This window comes from Panthera onca, chromosome B2, assembly GCF_046562875.1.
Source record: "Panthera onca isolate mPanOnc1 chromosome B2, mPanOnc1 haplotype 2, whole genome shotgun sequence".
Classification (NCBI taxonomy): domain Eukaryota; kingdom Metazoa; phylum Chordata; class Mammalia; order Carnivora; family Felidae; genus Panthera; species Panthera onca.
This window is the reverse complement of record NC_138343.1, coordinates 106,995,854-107,015,253: the sequence shown is the minus strand read 5'-3', so window position 1 is coordinate 107,015,253 and position 19,400 is coordinate 106,995,854. Positions and strand designations below refer to the sequence as shown.

The window sequence follows — 19,400 nt, the reverse complement described above, 5'->3', positions numbered from 1 at the left end:
TCACTCTAAAATTCATTTTCCTCTCTTTGCAGATCATGTATCAGTTGGAGGACTCGGAGACAGCTTTTATGAATATTTGCTAAAGGCGTGGTTAATGTCTGACAAGACAGATCTAGAAGCTAAGAAGATGTATTTTGATGCTGTTCAGGTAAGCCCAATATTTAAATCATCTTTGCCACTAAAATAACTTACAACTTGCATATTAATCAGCATTTAATGGGAAATGGAATACCACATGAGTGAATTACAAGGTATTTCCAGTTAGGCTGAGTTCAGTGTCTGCTAATATAACAATAGTAATCACACTTGGGTTTCATTCTAACGGGGCAGTTGAAAGTGTTTTATTTTGCATGAGTCACAAAATCATGAGGAGGAATAAATCCTAAATTGTATTCTGAAAATTGACAAAGTTAAAACTGCCCAAGGAGTGTCTGGGTGGCTAAGTCGGTTAAGTGTCCAATTCTTGATTTGGGCTCGGGTACAGATCTCGTGAGATCAAGTCCTGCATCAGGCTCCACGCTGGCAGTGCAGTCTGTTTGGGATTCTCTCTCTCTCTGTCTCTGTCTCTCTCTCTCTCTTTATCAAAATAAATAAATACACATTAAAAAAGAAAGAAAAAATAAAATTTCCCATGATTACAACATCCCTAATGGCTACTTCCATTTCAAATAAACTTATCTCCAGAGATAAATAGACAGCACTCTCAAATAAAAATCCGAACTAATTAATAGTTTCCTATGATCCTTGTAATGGAGGAGCAATGAGAGGGAACAAATATTTGTTGAAATGCCTACTGTGTGCTAAGTAGTATGTTAGGCAGATACTTTAAATGAAGGATTTGTTTGTTTCCTCACAGTAGTTTAGATATTATTTACCTGGTTTTACAGATAAGAGAACTGAACCTTGGAAAAGGTTGATTGTGGAACCAAAAGTCAAACTAAAATTTGTGTCAACACATGTCTCTTTTTACCTCATCACTATGGATTTATTTGTAAAAAAGAATTTCCATAGTACATTTAAGTATGAGCAGTAAGTTAGTAAAGTAAGTTCGAAACTGCTCTGCAAAGTCTATAGGAGGTAGCCAGTGTAAGAGTGAACAAAGCCTCAAGCAAATGTAAGCTTCAGTCAAAACTGAAAATAAAATTTGAAAGTATAAAAAGCTTTAAAAGAAGAATATTGTTTTATATAAAATGCTTGAACTCATACCCAACTTTTCAGGAACAAAGTTTTTTAGCAGAACTCAGTACATTTGTGATCGATAAGTATTTTATGTGGTAACCCATTTTCTTAATATTAATTATTATCAAGTCATCTCAAATAATGTTATAAACTTATGGCTAAATCCTCAGAAAAATGACTTTTTTATTGACTCCTCAGAAACTTTTTTATAATCAAGAATATTAATTCATAGGGGAGAAAAGTGGAAGTTTATAATTCCAATAATGTAGCCACTGTTCTAAAATTAGTCTCCCTGAGAAGGAGGTCTGGGTAATTTAGACATAGTCCAATTTATTCATTGAAATATAAATGCAACTTACTTTGCTCTGGTTGTCCAGATTTAATATTACTGTGGTTCCCTCCCAAGATCAATAAGAAGCATCACTAAGTACAGCAGATATGATTCTTTACTGCCTGACATACAGGAACCAGAATGCCTTAGTACATTGGCTTTTGTTTAGCACACCTTTAATTAAGGCGCATGATGAACATAAAAAGCAAAGTAGGATATGGTTCATATGGCCTCTTCCAGGTTTGTTTCTCATCATTCCTATGAGGTTTCAGGTTTTAAGCTAGGGAATTCTTCTCCATACCATTATGGTTTCCAGTGTGTCATTTTTTTTTTCTTGTTATCCTGGCAGATATTTTAATTATTCTAATCTTAAAAAGGTCCCCTAAGATCTTGCAAGGTAACTTTAAAATGTTCTTTGAAATATTTTCCCTGAGTTTTTAGACTATACCCACACAGTTTTTAATATATTGCATTTAGACAAACCATGGACAGGAAAATCCATTAAGAACAAATGAAGTAAAGTGTTTCCTGTTTCTCTTAATAGTAAAAACATTTCCAATTCATTGTATGTTCAACACAGAAAGCAAAGCTAGAACAATTACATTTCTGATTTTGAGAAGTAACCATGTCTCATATAGCAAAGTTTCTTTCTGCTAAACTGTAGTTTAAAAAAGCGTTATTATTAAGGAGAGAGTCCTTTACGTTATTGTTCTGGACAGTTGAGTTACTGCGGATATAGTTCTTCGATTTTAGCCTCAAGTGGATTTTGGAAAGCACTGAATCCCAGCATGGTCTGTTTTCTTTGGTTGTTTTAATAACAAAATACTTTGTGCTTTCAGCTGGCTGTTAAGTTCTTCTCTAGAGACCACACTAAGAATGCACAGTGGTGGATGTTCATTCTTCCAGAGGTCCATTGGAATGAATGGTAGCAGGGCTGATGATGTGTTAGACATTTAAGTTTCTAAAGGTTTCATCACACTAATTCTTTTCAAATATGGAAGGCTGAAATCACAACATATGTAATATTCTTTTTTCCTAAGCAATTCTCTGTAGATTTGACACTTTTTTTTTTAGAGCCACTAAAGACTATTTTTTCCTCTTTTATATTTGTTTACATTTTCCCACTGTCACACAAACATTGCTTCAAAAGTCTTGGAACTTCATTGTAGTTTATTTAAGAGGTAGCAGCTTGGTCAGAACCATGCCAAAAGAAAGAATATAGTACTTTTTTCGGGATCTGTAACAGGGTAATAATGTTTCACTAATCCATGATCCAAAGCTATAACTTTTGCCACGTAGAAAGAATAATTTCTTGGGTGATGAACAAATATCTGCTTTAAGACCTTTACTGTAATTTGTGCTATAAGAAGTGTAAATAGTTAAGATGTTCAGTTGCATGAATAAGAATGAATGTTAATATAACTAGACCATCAATAAAACTAGCTAACCACAGTTAATGAGCACAGTAGTATGTTCATTTATTTCTTACCATCTTGGTTTCATGTATTTATTTCCAATAAAAATAGGAAAGGTTTTATCTGTCTGTATATTCACTTTCATTCATTCTTCTCAATCTCAAGTTTCATCTGTGTGTACTGTTCCCAAATGTGCTTCCTAAAAAACTCTTTTTTTTTTTTTATAATAGTGTAACAGGTATAGACGTAGTCTTAGCTCTTTTTCTTCTATGAAGTAATTGAAAGGGGAAAAAAAAAACACAACATTTCCTGTTACAGTAGATGGAAGTTAGTGATTTCAAACAGTTATATTTCATTTTTGCTTTTTAGAATATAAGGCTTATTTGAAAGGCTTATCTATTTGAAAAGAATATCAACAATCCTGCAGCAGAAATAAGAGATATTTTACAGATCATATTTGTAAACATCATTTCCCCCCAATTTACAGATCTTTATTCCTTTTTTTTAAGTTTTTATTTTAATTCCAGTTAACACACAGTGTTATATTTGTTTCAGGTGTACATTATAATAATTCAACACTTCCATATATCACCTTGTGCTCTTCACAATAAGTGCCCTCCATCCCCATCACCTATTTCACCCATCTCCCCCCTCTGGTAACCATCCCTCCCCTCTGGTAACCATCAGTTTGTTCTCTATAATTAAGACTTTGTTTCGTGATTTGTCTGTTTTTCCCTGTATTTATTTTGTTTCTTAAATTCCACATATGAGCGATATCATCTGGTATTTGTCTTTCCCTGACTGACTTATTTCGCTTAGCATTATACTCTCTAGCTCCATCCATGTCATTGCAAATGGCAAGATTTCATTTGTTTTTGTGGCTAAATAATATTTTATTATTGCCACATCTTCTTTATCCATTCACCAATCGATGGACACTTGGGCTGCTTCCATATCTTGGCTATTGTAAATAATGCTTCTATAAACATAGGGGTGCGTGTATCCCTTTGAATCAGTGTTCTTGTATTCTCTGGATAAATACCTAGTAGTGTGATTGCTGGATCGTATGGTAGTTCCATTATTACCTGAGAATCCTCATACTATTTTCCATCGCGGCTGCCCCAGTTTGCATTCCCACCAACAGTGTGTGAGTGTTCCTTTTTCTCCACATCCTCACCAACACCTGTTGTTTCTTGTGTTGTTGATCTTAGCCATTCTGACAGGTGTGAGGTGGTATCTCATCATGGTTTTCATTGGCATTTACTTGATGGTAAGTGATGATGAGCATTTTTTCATGTGTCTTTTTTTTTTCCATTGTACACAAATGTGCTTTTTAATAGAATTATTAGGGAGGAATTTAATTCAAATGTTACCACAATGGAGATGTGAATGAGGATGATAAATGAACTTTATCAAGTGCTAGGGACAGTACTGACTGCTTCATAAACTAAATGTTGCTGAATTTTCTCAGTAAATACTACTTATTCTCCTTTTATGGATAAGGATACTGAGATTTGGGGATACAGTAAGCAAATTACCCACCAAATTCACAGATAGTAAATGTCAGAGCTGGAATTTTGAGGCCAAGCAAACTGATTCAAGAACAGCACATCTTTCCCACTCAGTTTTGCCACTCTCTGAGCCTAAGAGAGCAAAAAGAAGGGTAATACCACCAGCCTGATTTTATATACAGATACGCTCTGTTCTTCATCCACAGTAGGGCCTGTGCTTTGTGCTATTTCTTCATTGTGAAAATGGAAAGGCATTAAGCATTACGTCTACACCAGTGGCCTATCATTGAGAAGCAGACCATTTTTGTTGTATGAGGACTAAAAGTGTTTGATCATGGACTCAGGCAAAACCAACTGGACTGGCCCAACAGTGATAATTCTAACGAACCAAACTAATAAAGCATATACTAGAGGAAGATACAGAAAGCAATAGCATAAAATTTCAGGTTGAATCAGATTTATAACAAACTCAAACCGTGAGTGAGGTTATATTCTTTTTCTCTCTTAGTCTTGAGAGTGTTTTTAGTATAAATTTGAGAGGAGATTTAAAAATGTTGAAAATAATTATTATTTTCAGGCAATTGAGACTCACTTGATCCGCAAGTCTAGTAGGGGACTGACTTACATCGCGGAGTGGAAAGGGGGCCTCCTGGAACACAAGATGGGCCACCTGACCTGCTTTGCTGGAGGCATGTTTGCACTCGGGGCGGACGATGCTCCCGCAGGCCTGACCCAACACTACCTTCAACTCGGGGCTGAAATTGCCCGGACCTGTTATGAATCTTACAATCGCACATGTGAGTACATGTTACTCTTCATTTTCTATTCCCACATGCTTTTATTTCATTCCTAAGGAACATTGACATTGCTGCCATCAAAAGAATATCCACTGTGCCTCATGAAATAGGAAGCTCATGATTAATATTTTAAAGGAATTTATATTTTTTTACTTTAGGAAGTACTGCTTTCTACATAAAAATATCTACTCTTAGTTTACTAAGGAACAAAATTTGAGGCCGTAAAGGGTTAAGCCAGTCTATTTATTGACCCTGCTTTAGGCAAATTACATTGGGTAAGACTCTCTATCCCAAGTGCAAAAGAAATTTAGTATTTTATAAACCATTATTAATCTTCTCAGTGTCTCTATGAAATAGAGTCTGGGTCCCTTCTTATGAAATAGGAGTTTGAAGCACAAAGATTAACATAAGACATAATGACTTAGAATTAGTTTTCCAGCTAACTAATAAGGGGTGTTGTAGTGCCTTGTATTTACCTGGGGGGCACTCAGTAAATGATGGTTAAATGAAAGAAAATAAAAGATCATTGCCATTTTCTAAAAAGGACTCAGATGACTATATTCTCAAAGTTGAGACATTATTATTTTGAACATTATTATGTGATGTTTATAACCATTTCTATTTTTCTTTTTTTTAAATATAATTTATTGTCAAATTGGTTTCCATACAACACCTAGTGCTCATCCCAATAAGTGCCCTCCCTCCTGCCCATCACCCACTTTCCCCTCTCCCCCACCCCCACCTACCCTTAATTTGTTCTCAGTCCTTAAGAGTCTCTTATGGTATAACCATTTCTTAAAATGATTGTTTTGGCATATCTCTTGAATGTTGTAAAGTACTTTCTAGTTTCATTTAAGTTATAGAACTAAGCAGTGTCCAAGGCAATAACCCTTGTCACTGTGCATACTCTTTAGTTATGAAGCTGGGACCAGAAGCTTTCAGATTCGATGGTGGTGTTGAAGCCATTGCTACAAGGCAAAATGAAAAATACTACATCCTGCGGCCAGAGGTTGTTGAGACTTACATGTACATGTGGCGACTGACTCATGATCCAAAGTACAGGAAATGGGCCTGGGAAGCAGTAGAGGTGATATTTTAATCTGCTGACATTTCTTGTTCATAAATGTCTCAGGAAAAATGTTCAATGATTTCTATCAATCTAGTATATCAACTTTCCTATGGTTTTGAAAGCTTTAATCAGACTTTTTCCCAACTTAGGAATGAGTGTTGTCAGTTGTCATCCTATATCCCTGGCTTTGCTTCATGTGACAATGATATTAATATACGAATTGTGAGATTGAAGGAAGTATGTAGAAAGGCATATTATGAAATTAAGTTCCCACAGCCATAGAAATGATGATCATTTAATTCCACAAGGACTTGTTGACAACTTGGGGAAAATCACCCCTGCCTGTTGTCTGTTTAAAGAAGCCGCTCTGTGGTTTGTTGTTGTTGTTGTTGTTGTTGTTAGTCTTTAGGCATTGAAATGAAAATATATGCTTGTACTTAGAGTTCCAACCTAAATAAAGAGGTAAATTGAGGCAAACTCAAAATTATATTAAAAAAAAAAAAAAAGTTGATTCCAGAAGAGCAGAGGAATTGCAATTCAGGACACACAGAATGTAGCAAGCTACAGGTGAGTCAGTTGAGGGTTTGAAGTAGGCTGTATTTATGGACAGGGAATGTAAAGAAGAAAGAATTCAGTTAGAGTCTATTCAAGTAAAAAACAAATGGAGACCAGCTTTGAAAATTCCCTGAGCAGACAAAACCAGTCCAGTCCTACAAATATAGCTCAATGGAGCTCTTCTGTGAGACCAGCCAGGCCTGTGTCATTTCATGTTCATTCCTCTGAAAACCATAAGTAAAACTTCCCAAAGTTGATATAAGGCACCCCCTGACCAACTCCCTGCCATTCCAATATTATCAGTTTTCTATAAATCCAGCATATGTAGGAAATCAGTCTCTCCGTCCTCAAGTTTTGTTTTCCCGAGGGCACATGCATAAGATTTTCCATTTTCTACCTTCCAGTTCCATTTTAGATTGAAATTCTTTCACAGAATAAATTAACTACTTAGATCTAACTTTTAGAAAGAACCTATAGAACTACTTTGTGCAATAGTATTCATTCACTGATCTCAGGCTTATATAAACTTTCCATCTGTCCAATACACTGTTTTAATTGTCTTTGTCACCCCTTGGGTCTCTCCTGCCGAATATGGCATATCATCTTCCTAAACTAATCTGGTGAACACTGTGTGCTGGTGCCCACGGACGTTGCCTCCAGAATATGTATCAAATGGTGTCTAATTTTAAGAGCTGTTATTCTGGAAGGAGTTGTGATGGGGCACCCAGGCAATAAGAGCAAGCCAAAGCTTGAATTACACTCACTTACTCTTTAACACTCTGTTACAAAGTTAGCTGTCTTTAAAAACTGACCATTAGAAATAACTTCTGTAAGGGCACCTGGGTGGCTCAGTCAGGTAAGTGCCTAACTCTTGATTTTGACTCAGGTCATGACCTCACAGTTTATGAGATCAAGCCCCCTGTTGGGCTCTGTGCTGACAGCAGGGTGCCTGCTTGGGATTCTCTCTCTCTCTCTGCCTCTCTCCCATTCTCTTTCTCTATATATAACAAACAAACAAACAAACAGACTTTAAAAAAATAAAAGACCTTCTCTCAGGAAATCTAAAATGAATATATTGCCTTTGTGTAAATCGTTAACTAATATCTTAGGAAGCCATTGATGAATATTGCTTTTTACCCACTCCGTGTAGAACATGTCTTATCACTGATCATTAATCATTTTAAGGAATAACGATTCTTTAGGTCCCTTTTTTTCTTTTTTTTTTTTCTTGCAAAGTTTTCTCGTTATGTTTAGCCAGTAGTAGTTCCAGTTTCTTTAAATGTGTGTTGTTTTCCCTCTGAAAAACTGTATAAAAATGGAAGTTCATGTAAACTTTGGTGATAGGAAATGATTTTGGTTTTCAACACTCCAGCAAAATAATTAAGGCTAAGAGTCACCTTATGAATATCAGTTTAAATGGATATATCTCATTAAATGTAAAACACCCTAATTGATAAGGGTATTTGATAACAGTGTGATTTTATGTACCACTAAGAGAATACAACACTACCAATTAAATTATGACATGCCAATTTTAGAGATGGCAAAGTGTGAAAAGCATATGGCCAGGGACTGATATAAAAACAGAAATAAGTAAACCAATATTGTCATGTGGTCGAAGAGCTTTGGTTTGCTTGGTTCTTCAGGGCGTGTGTGTGTTTGTGGGGTAATAAATTGGTTTCAGATGTTAGGATTTTTGTCTGTTGTCAAATTTTAGCATAGCGTATGATGTAAGATTGTTTCCCTGTGCCAGGACTCCTGGGTGGTTCAGTTGGTTAAGTGTCCAGCTTCGGCTCAGGTCATGATCTCACAGTTTGTGGGTTTAAGCCCCGCGTTGGGCTCTGTGCTGACAGCTCAGAGCCTGGAGCCTGCTTGGGATTCTGTGTCTCCTCTCTCTGCCCCTCCCCAACCTGCACGCGCACGTGTGCTCTCTCTCTCTCTCTCTCTCTCAAAAGTAAACATTAAAAAAATGTTTTTAGTAAAAAAAATAAAGATCATTTCCCTGTGCCACAAAACAGGTGTACCCCCAACCCCACCCTTGTCTTTTGCCACTAGTGCTTCTGCTGGAACTTGAGGTGTAGTGGGGACAGAGGAGTGCTGGGACACTTGCCTTTTGTAAAGCACAAATCGTAGACTTAGATGGTGTGGTGGTACTTTTTTCCCTTGTGTCACACCCCCCAGCCCTCCTTTGTTTCAGCTGCAGCTGCGGTGGGCAGTATCGCTGTGGGCTCCCTGGTGTTTCTCAGCTGCTCTGACTCTGGGCTTCCTCCCAGGCTGTGGTCTGGGAAGCGGGACAGTTAAAGTCTCCAGGGACAACTCTGAAGCAGTGAGGCTTCAGAGTTGATGGACAACTATGTCAGTCTTCCCTCTTTGAAGAATAACTCTGAGATTCCTTCTGCGTGGTTCCTCAGATGGTTTCCAGTGGGACGGAGCCCTTGCGGCCCACAGCTGTAACCCAGTCAACATATTTCACTGGCTATTCTCCCTTGCTTCGTTCACTTTTCCCATTCATCACCTAAAAACTTCTTGCATCCAACCCTGTCTCATGCTCTGTTTTTAGGGGAAGCCAAACTAAAACATAGGAGTATACCTTCAAACTAACCTAGTCTATCTGCTTTCCACTCAAAGAAAGGACTTGTCTTCGTCTTTGCCAAATGGATATTCCTCATCAATCCAAGGACTTTGTAGCAAAAGGAATATGGTACTAATAAAGTAATTCATTCCAATTTTTTAATGTCTGAAAGTGTTAGAAAGTTACTTTTTGAAAGCAGAATTTACAGTGTTTTGTGTTCTGGGGGTCCTGAGGAAAACTCCCTTCTCTCTTCTACATTTTAGCTCCTCATTTATCTGAAGACAGCATGTTCTGCCACCTGTTCCTTCCCCACCCAACACTTCCCTCCATTTGCGTCCTCATGACATGTGCGGTCTCTCAGGGCTGAGCTTTGCAAATCAATAACCTCTCTTCTGAGTATCATTTCCCACAGCCTATGGTCCAACTTGTTCTTTTAGTAGATTGTAAAATTCCTGGCTTACACTGAAATTGTGGTCAAATGGTGTTAGCTACTACATAGCCACTGTTGTGACGGCTCTTTTGTTCCATATCTGTTTTCACCCATACTTGCTATTTGTAAAGTATTTGTCAGCCCTGCTGTCTTCTAATGAAATTCTCCCTTTCCAGCCTTCTTTCATTGATACACTCAGTAAACCTGCTTTCCATGTCTTAACCAAATTCCTGAATGGTAATGCCAAACACAATAATAATGTCGAACAAGATACGAGATTATATAATCCAGCATACAGCACTAGAAACTTCTCCGTAAATTACCAACAATCCATTAATCACAGATATTCATGCATTTGTGAATCTATGTAGCAGAAATAACATTTACCTGATAGTTCTTTTGCTTTTTCTCAATAATGTCATGAAAACTTTATTAAATTCCTCCCAATTAAGTAGGTATAATATTCTGATAAAGGTCTACTACAAATTATACATATACATTCACATATGTGTTGGTAAATATAGATTTGACAACATCTATAATTATAGGTATGTATAAATTATATGAGGTCTCCTCTGGTCCACCATAGCAGATAAGCCTTATATAGGGATTTTGTATTTCTTCTTTTTACGCACATTTTTTTCTGGTCTCCTAAATCTGACCTTTTCCATATTGTCTTCTCAGTCCCTTCTTGTCCCTTCTCAGGCTGGAACCCTGTTTCCAGAATCTTTGATATGTCTGTTTTGCTAGGTTCCAAACTCAACCATTCAGGTTTATTATTAGCATTGTTGCCTGGGATCCACTCTAGGAAATCTCCACGGATCAGCTGTTTATCTAAGCTGTTTAACCTAAAGATAAGAGAATGCTTTTCTTTATCTTTCTGACTTAGGATTTTAACTCATGCTGCTCCCTATTCTCTTACCTTTCTTCCCCCTAAAAAGGTATAGTCACTGGTGTCTGGGTTGTCCTTCATCCTTTGTGTAGACTTCCAGTAACTGTAAACATTTTCCTATTTTCTATTCTCTGCTATTAGCACATCCCAGCCACATATGGTCACTAATAATGTAAGCATTTACATAAAATCGAGGTGACCCCTATGCCTAGAGTCTGAGAGTCCCAAGAACAGATTGTAGTAAAATGATGTTCTAATCAGACTGTGCAGCATAAATACGTGACTGCTTCCACTGTTGAGTTACTGTGAAACCAGGACCTGTTATGGGTGCCCAGGAGGCTCCATATTCCTAAAGTTTCAAAGTTTAGACTTGACAGGAAGGTTTTTCATTTTTTGAAAGTTAAAAAAAAAAAAAAAAAAAAAAAAGCCTGTGGCAGTTCCCTTTTTTTTCCTCTTTAATTTGCCAAAAGCCTCTGAAAGATCCCTGTCACTATGGTAAGCGTGTCTTCATCTTGTTTTATTCTCATGACAGCCCCATGTTGAGCAAAGGGACATTGCCTAGGTCCAGAAACATCTGAGGTCACAGGGAGTCTAGGGCTGGGATTTGGCCCCCTCTTCTAAGATTTTAGAATGTGTTCTGGACCACTATGGCTCACCACATTAGGACAGAGAGAGAAGAAGAATGGGGGTGAACTGAAAAGAAGAAAAAAGATTGGGCATTGTCTACCCCACAGAACAACTCTTTTCCTATAATGAAAGAGGGAACTTAACAGAAATTTCCATGGGAGAGAGGAGTGGCAGTTGATCATGCCTGGTCCTCTCATTAGCTTATCACCAAAGAACTTCAAGGGGGGAAAAAAGTTTCATTGTTAAAATCTTTTTTAGGAAATGTCTGGAAGTAGGGTTTAATTATGTTCCATAACAAGCTTGTCCATTTCTTCCAAATCCTGTTTTTTTTTTTTTCTTTTTTACAAATAATCTCTGGTCTACTCCAGTGTATCTGGTATTTGACTTTTTAATCAAAAAGAACTTCTGTCAAAAAAGGAAGGAAGGAAAAAAATATTAGGACCTGAAAGTTCCTTTCCGCAGGCTTTCCCTGCTTGGTTTGTTTGTCTGCAACAGAGAATATAATCAAAGCATTTTTTTAAGTTGATCTTATTTTCCCAGTGGCTTTTAAAAAGTACCAAATCATGAGGTATTTTCTTTATTCATGTAGCCTGCAAATTGTGTTAGGTTGTTACCTAAATTTTCATTTCCACACTGCCCAACCCATCTCCTTTCCAAATACTCGTTATAGTCAGAGAACTTCAGAAATGTAGCATCATTTCTCTCTAGACAGTTAAGAAATGGACTCATCCTATTTTCTTCCATCCCAGAGCAAAACAAAAACAACAACAAAAAAAAAAAAAAAAAAACACTTTTTTTAGAAGTAGATATCAGCCACATTTTTTCACTGCTTTGCATTTTCTTCTTTTATATCTGTTACCAATGTCACTAATTAGTATTCCGCAATCAGTTTTTATAAAATAAGATGTTCTGAGTGTACTAGCAGCTGTTTTTGGTCCAGTATATGTTCTAAGTTTTGGGGTTTATAATCCCAATTGACATTAACAGTCTCTCTAGATCAGGGGTCAGCAAACTTTTTCTATAAGAGCCAGAGAAAATTAGGCATAGGGACCAAGTACAACTAAAAGCGTACCTCATTTTATTGTGCATTGCTTTATTGTGCTGTGTGGATATTGTGTTTTTGTTTTTGTTTTTGTTTTTTTACAAATTGAAGGTTTGTGGCTACCTGTGTCAACCAAGTCTAATTGGTGCCATTTTTCCAACAATATTTGCTGCTTGCTTTATGTCTCTGTGTCACATTTTTGTAATTCTCACAATATTTACAACTTTTTCACTGTTATATTTATTATGGTGAATGTGTAATCAGTGATCTTTGATGTTATTGTTGTAACTGATTTGGCTGCTACAAACTGCGCCCTTATAAGACAGAACTTTATCGATAAATGTTATGTGTTCTGATTGCTCCACCAACTAGCCATCCCCCAACTCTCTCCCCCTCCTTGGGCCTCCCTCTTTCCTGAGATATGACAATACTGGAATTAGGCCAATTAATAGCCCTATAAAGGCCTCTAAGTGTTCAGATGAAAGGAAGAGTCACATATCTTACAATTTAAATCAAAAGCTAGAAATGATTAGGTTTAATGAGGAAGGCTTCTTGTGCCAAACAGCCACATTGTGAGTGCAAAGGAAAAGTTCTTGAAGGAAATTAAAAGTGCTACTTCAGTGAACACATGGATGATAAGACAGTGCAATGCTAATAGGGAGAAAGTTTAGTGGTCTGGATAGAAGATCAAACCAGCCACAACATTCCCTTAAGCCAAAGCCTAATCCAGAGCAAGGTCCTAACTCTCCTCAATTATGTGAAGGCTGAGAGAGGTGAGGAATCTGCAGAAGAAGAGATGGGAGCTGGCAGAGGTTGGTTCATGAGATTTAAGGAAAGAAGCTATCTCCATAACATCAAAGGACAAGGTGAGGCAGCGGGTGCTGATGTAGAAACTGCAGCAAGTTCTCCAGCAGATCCAGCCCAGATCATTAATGAAGGTGACTACACTACACAACAGATTTTTAATGTAGATGAAACAGCCTTCTATTGAAAGAAGATGCCCACTAAGACTTTCATAGCTGGAGAGGAGAAGAAGCCTGGCTTCAAAACTTCAAAGGACAGGCTGACTCTTCTGTAGGGGCTAATGCAACTGGTAACTTGAAATTGAAGCCAGTGCTCACTTATCATTTCAAAAATCCTAGGGCCCTTAAGAATTAGGCTAAATCTACTCTGCCACTCTAAAATGGAACAACAAAGCCTGGATAATAGCTCATCTGTTTACAGAATGGTTTACTGAATATTTTAAGCCCATTGTTGAGACCTACTGCTCAGAAAAAAAAAAGATTCCTATCAAAATATTACTGCTTATTGACCGTGTACCTGGTAGCCCAAGAGCTATAAGGAAGACAATGAGATTAATGTTTTCATGCCTGCTAACACAGCATCCATTCTGCGGGTCGTGGATCAAGGAACATTTTGACTTTAAGCATTTAAGAAATACATTTCATAACTCTATAGCTGCCATTGACAGTGATTCCTCTGGATCTGGGCAAACTAAATTGAAAACCTTCTGGAAAAGATTCACCATTCTAGATGCCATTAAGAACATTCGTCATTTATGGAAGAGGTCAAAATATCAACATTAATAGGAATTTGAAAGAAGTTGGTTCCGGCCCTCATGGATGACTTTGAAGAGTTCAAGACTTCAATGGAAGAACTAACTGCACTTGTGATAGAAATATCAAGAGAACTGGAATTGAAAGTGGAGCCTGATAATGTGACCAAATTGCCAAATTTCATGATAAAACTTGAACAGATGAGGAGTTGCTCTTTATGGGTGTGCAAAGAAAGTAGTTTCTTGAGATAGAATCTACTCCTGGTGAAGATTGTTGAAATGACCACAAAGGATTTAGAATATGACATAAATGTGTTTGATAGAGCAGTGGCAGGAGACTGACTCCAATTTTGAAAGGAGTTCCGCCATGGGTAAAATGCTGTCAAACAGCATTGCGTGCTGCAGAGAAATCATTTGCGAAAGAAACTGTCAAGTGATGCGGCAGTCTTCATTGTTGTCTTACTTTAAGCATTTGCCACTGCCACCCCAGCCTTCACCAACCACCAGCCTGATCAGTCAGCAGCCATCCACATGAAGGCAAGACCCTCCACCAGCAAAAACAGTACAACCCACTGAACACGCAGATGATGTTTAGCATTTTTTAGCAACAGAGTATTTTTTTAATTAAGGTGCGTACGCTGTTTTTAGACATAATGCTACTGCACACTTAATAGATTTTGTGTAAACATAACTTTTATATGCACTGGGAAATCAAGAAATTCACTTGATTCACTTAATCGCAATATTCACTTATTGTAGTGGTCGGGAACCAAACTCACAAAAATCACTAAAAATTGTCTCAAAATTAAATGTAGAAGTGTTCCAAATTAGGTGAGATGTATTGTCCATGTGCCCTTTAACTTTTCATACTTTATATGCATTTACATTTTGTGGCCTTTTAAATTGTCACCTGAAACTCTTCCAATGCATCATCCAACTTGAATCCTTATTTTATTGAATTTGGCAATTTCACAATAAAAATTGGTGGCAATTTATTGAAATGTGACCATCTTTTTCCCTCTTCCTTGTAATGTAGGCCCTGGAAAATCACTGCAGAGTGAATGGAGGCTATTCAGGCCTAAGAGATGTTTACCTCAGACATGAGAGTTATGACGATGTGCAACAGAGTTTCTTCCTAGCAGAGACACTAAAGTAAGTAAAATGTGTTCTAAACGTATGTGGCAGAGGTACCTGGTCAGATCTTCTTTGGCGATGTCTTCATCATGGACACATTCAAATAATATCAAGTACGACCGCTTCCGAATGCCATCCTTACATGCCTGGCAATAATTGCAGGCGTGTCTCCAGTCATCACCTAAGTTTGATGACTTGGAATTGCTTTGTGGGTTTTCACATACTACTACCCAAACACAAAGCAGCTTCTCTGTTCCACATTAGTGACGGCATTGCCTCAGGGTTTTGCAGTGCTTGACTGTTGTCCGTGATTCTCCGTGAGATGAATGGAGACATTGATGTGGTTTTTGCTGTGTGTTTCTGCTTTCCCTGCCTGACACAGTCTCTCGGGTCTCATATGCTCACGTTTCTCCCTCCAGGTATTTGTACTTAATATTTTCTGATGACGATCTACTTCCACTGGAACACTGGATCTTCAATACCGAGGCACATCTTCTCCCTGTACTCTCTACGAATAAAAAGGAAGTTGAAGTCAATGAAAAATAAAAAGACATTTCATATTTTACTCTGCTCCATTCCCTCCACTGCATACCTTAATGATTCCTTTTCTGGTATTCAGGCACATGATGAATTTTTATCAGTAGGTCTGTGATTATTCTAAGTTCTGAAATTGTTTTGCAGTCTTTTAGGTTTATTATCAGAAGCATAGATGGACCTAAATTCCTTATCCTATCCTTTATTATTCAGTCAGTGGATCATAGGTTTTTTACAGTTTTTTAAGTAATCTGGAGTTCATGAAGGTGTATCATTTTTATTACACTGAATAGAATGGTATACCAGTGACCTCTTAATTATAATTTTGATTTGACTGCAAAACTTTTTCCTCCTCTATGAGGAGATGATGTCTGCTTTAAGCTGTAATGTTTTGCCATGTTGCAAAAAGCCATAATAATAAATTAAATATTAAAAAAGCTTTTTCCTTTTCAATTTTATGTTAATCTGGTTTGTCTATCCACCAGAGACAGATCTTATAACTGTGACAGACAGCTTCTTTATGCGGGTCTATCATTATTTGATAGAATGTCTTCTAAAATACTTCACTCACATTGTAATTCAAATTAGAATGTCATCCCAAAAGGATCATCTCATGTTGACCTCGTTTCATTGGAACCATGGTATATTTTTGTTAGTTAATTATATTAGTGTTTCCTAATTTGTGAATTAGTTCTCAAATTTTACTTTAAATGTCCTGTGTCATTTCTGGATCATGCCCTGGTTAATTTCTCCCATTCCCTACCACACAATGGGTTGATCGTTCAGGTTTTGCAGAGCTCTGTTATTACGGAATTATATTTTTTTAAAGGAAACAATATAACTTTTAGTGCATTAGTTTTTGCTTTTAACTGAGTATATGAAGAAATTGAGTCTCTCTAAAAAAGGGTATTTCACATGGTTTTTAGTTTGTATTTCATCTTTAAGGGTTTTTTTTTCTTGTTATCAAAAAAAAAAAAAAAGCATTACATTTGGCTCAGATTTTTCAGATTTGAAAAAGACCCTTTCTCAAATGTAGTAAGTTATTTCATTTCAGTTTACGAAAGCAGAATTTAACTCTGAAAGAAGCTCTGCTAGTGTATCTATCTATTCTTTTGAATAGATATTCAATTGAAGAAAATCTAATAAACTTTTAGGCCAAATAAGAATATAGTACATTTTGTGTGGTCAAATTCAACATAGAGATCCCAGCTTGAAAGCAATATATAGGAATGGACATTCCTAATTCCCCACAGTCCTAGAGCAGATCAAAATAATGATATGATTCTTCTTTAAGAACAAGCATTATTTTGAGATACGAGTGGCTTTCCCAAGAATAAATTTGGTGGCACCCCATGTCATATTTCCCATGAAAGGGCTAATAATGATGATGCATTTACTGAGGAACAGAGACTCTGAGCACCTGCATTTTCAACCTGGAGGGGTCAGATAGGTCAGTGCAACCTCATGAATTAGGCTGAACCATATGAAATTGCTGCACTTGTAGTTTAAAAACTATCCTATATCAGCAATTTCGTATGGTTCAACATACTGTTTTTTAATTATTTTATTGGCTCTCAGTAGACTCCATTGTTTTAGCTGTTTCAGCTTTTGAAAGTGTTTCAAGATTTCCTTTGTCTGAAAGGACCACCTGTGTGACCTGCTCTTTTTTCAGTACTGTACATTGGTTTATGTCAAAGAATAAATTAATAAAGTTAGTAAATGAAAAAGATCCTTTAGTACATCATTATTGCCATGTTAATGAGTTCCTGTGACCCAGAATAATTCCTTCCACTCATATCTTCAGCTCACCTTATGAAATGAATAGATAGTTGAGAGTCCTTTCTTCCCAGGACTTCAAAGCAAAGTGTGAAAGATTATTGCAAAAATTGGGCCATATGTATTTAGATGATAATTCTCACGTGAATGTCCTAGGACTAGCAACTTAAATTAATTTATTTTCTTTGATTTTCAGTTTGATTTGTAAGAGCACAAAGGTGATCTGCATTTCTGCAGCAGAGAGGATATTAAAATCAGGTCATGTGTACACACTGCACTATAATGTACCTTTTGTATCCTGATATAAATAGGCAAGATGATTGTACTACCTTTTGCTCTGCCAATGGCAAGAACAAAGTTTTTCAATTCCAAAACTTGGATTTTTTAACGTAAGTCCCCAAAACACCAAAAATGTAAACAAGATGAGAGATGATTATTATGGTGATGTAATTTAAAGTTGTACTTTGTGTTAGTTATTTTAAACAACTTAAGTCCTTAGGTAGACACTCTCATTTTCAGCAAAACTGTGCAGTTAAGTTTACATATGTATTCACATCCTGAAAGGTGAATAATTAAAATAGCACTTAATTTTGTGTTTCTGCATATGTTTTTGGTATACTGTGCACAATTAATATTACACATATAAGTTGTATGGAAATTTACAGAACTCGAAGATGTTTGTCATGACTCCTTCATATGTAGTAGTACCCATTCTGTTCACTGATTATTTTTAATTTGTACATAAGTCTATTCTGCCATATCCAACTTTATATAAATCTCTAATGTTATGGGAAACATAATAGATTGACACATAATTTTTAAAAACTATATTTGTAAAATTTCTCTATTGTGAATAAAGCCTTTTAATATATCTCCTCATTTGTTGTTTTTCTCCTTTTAAGTAAGCTTTTGTATATGTCGGGGTGAGTGCGTACAATTGCAAGTTGAAATAATAGTCATTATTATTAATCCTGATAGTGATTCCATACCACACCCAGAGAATCTAGACAAGGAAACATTTCTCATTACAAACTTAAAATTGCAAAAAATTTTGCATATACATTTTTGATTAATCAAATATCATATTAAGACTCCAAAATATGTTCAACACCAGGCATATAGAGTAGAGATGGGGAGTTAGTGGAAGAAATAGCATGAAGTACGATCCTTGTTCTTAAGTTTGCAATCCAGTTGAGGAAATGAGATTCACCCCACCACCAAAACAAAACAAAACAGCATTTAGGCGCCAGTTAAATTCTGTAGAAGTTGGGGGAGGAGGGGAGAAGGAGGTCACTAGGGTTTGAGCAGTCAAAGAAGCTTAGTAGAAAAGGGAGAACTTCAGTTACAGGAGAGCCTCCAATATTTATGAAAAAGCCTAGGTTTTTCAAGTTCATGTTGGATTTTTTAGAATGTCTCATCAGACATTCTGGTTGTTGTTATCTCTGCCTAGAAATCTTTCCCCGATGTTTTTTTTGTTTGTTTGTTTGTTTTTAATTTTTGTTAACTGAAGTATAGTTAACACAGTCTTACATTAGTTTCAGGTGTGTGACATAGTGAGTGGACAAGTCTACACATTGTGCTATGCTCTCCACAACTGTAGCTACCATCTGCCACCGTACAACGCTATTACAATACCACTGACTGACTGTATTCCCTGTGCTGTACCTGTCATTCCCGTGACTTATTCCAAAACTGGAAGCCTATAGCTCCCACTCCACTTCACCCATTTCAGTCATCCCTCTTACCCCCCTCCCCTCTGGCAAACAGAAGTTAGTTCTCTGTGTTCATAGGTCTGTTCCTGCTTTGTTTGTTCATTTGTTTTATTTTTTAGATTCTGCACATAAGTGAAATCTTACGGTGTTTGCCTTTCTCTGACTGATGTATTTCACTTAGTAAATACCCCTAGGTCCATCTCTTTCCCCAGTGTTTTTCTGGCACATTCCTCACTTCACTCAGGTCTCTGCTCAGTTGTCACCTTATC

The 19,400-nt window shown here is 36.8% G+C and overlaps 1 protein-coding gene across 1 annotated transcript in view; it reads left to right on the top strand.

The window, feature by feature from the left end:
- The window catches only part of MAN1A1 (mannosidase alpha class 1A member 1), a 162,225-nt gene extending 143,927 nt beyond the window's left edge, over nucleotides 1-18,298 (top strand). The window contains exons 8-12 of the mRNA XM_060616531.3: nucleotides 33-148; nucleotides 5,014-5,233; nucleotides 6,148-6,320; nucleotides 15,012-15,127; nucleotides 15,529-18,298. Of these exons, the coding sequence (XP_060472514.1) occupies nucleotides 33-148; nucleotides 5,014-5,233; nucleotides 6,148-6,320; nucleotides 15,012-15,127; nucleotides 15,529-15,655 (752 nt within the window). The 3' untranslated portion in view covers nucleotides 15,656-18,298. The remainder of the gene's footprint in view (nucleotides 1-32; nucleotides 149-5,013; nucleotides 5,234-6,147; nucleotides 6,321-15,011; nucleotides 15,128-15,528) is intronic.
- The last annotated feature ends 1,102 nt before the right edge of the window (nucleotides 18,299-19,400 follow it).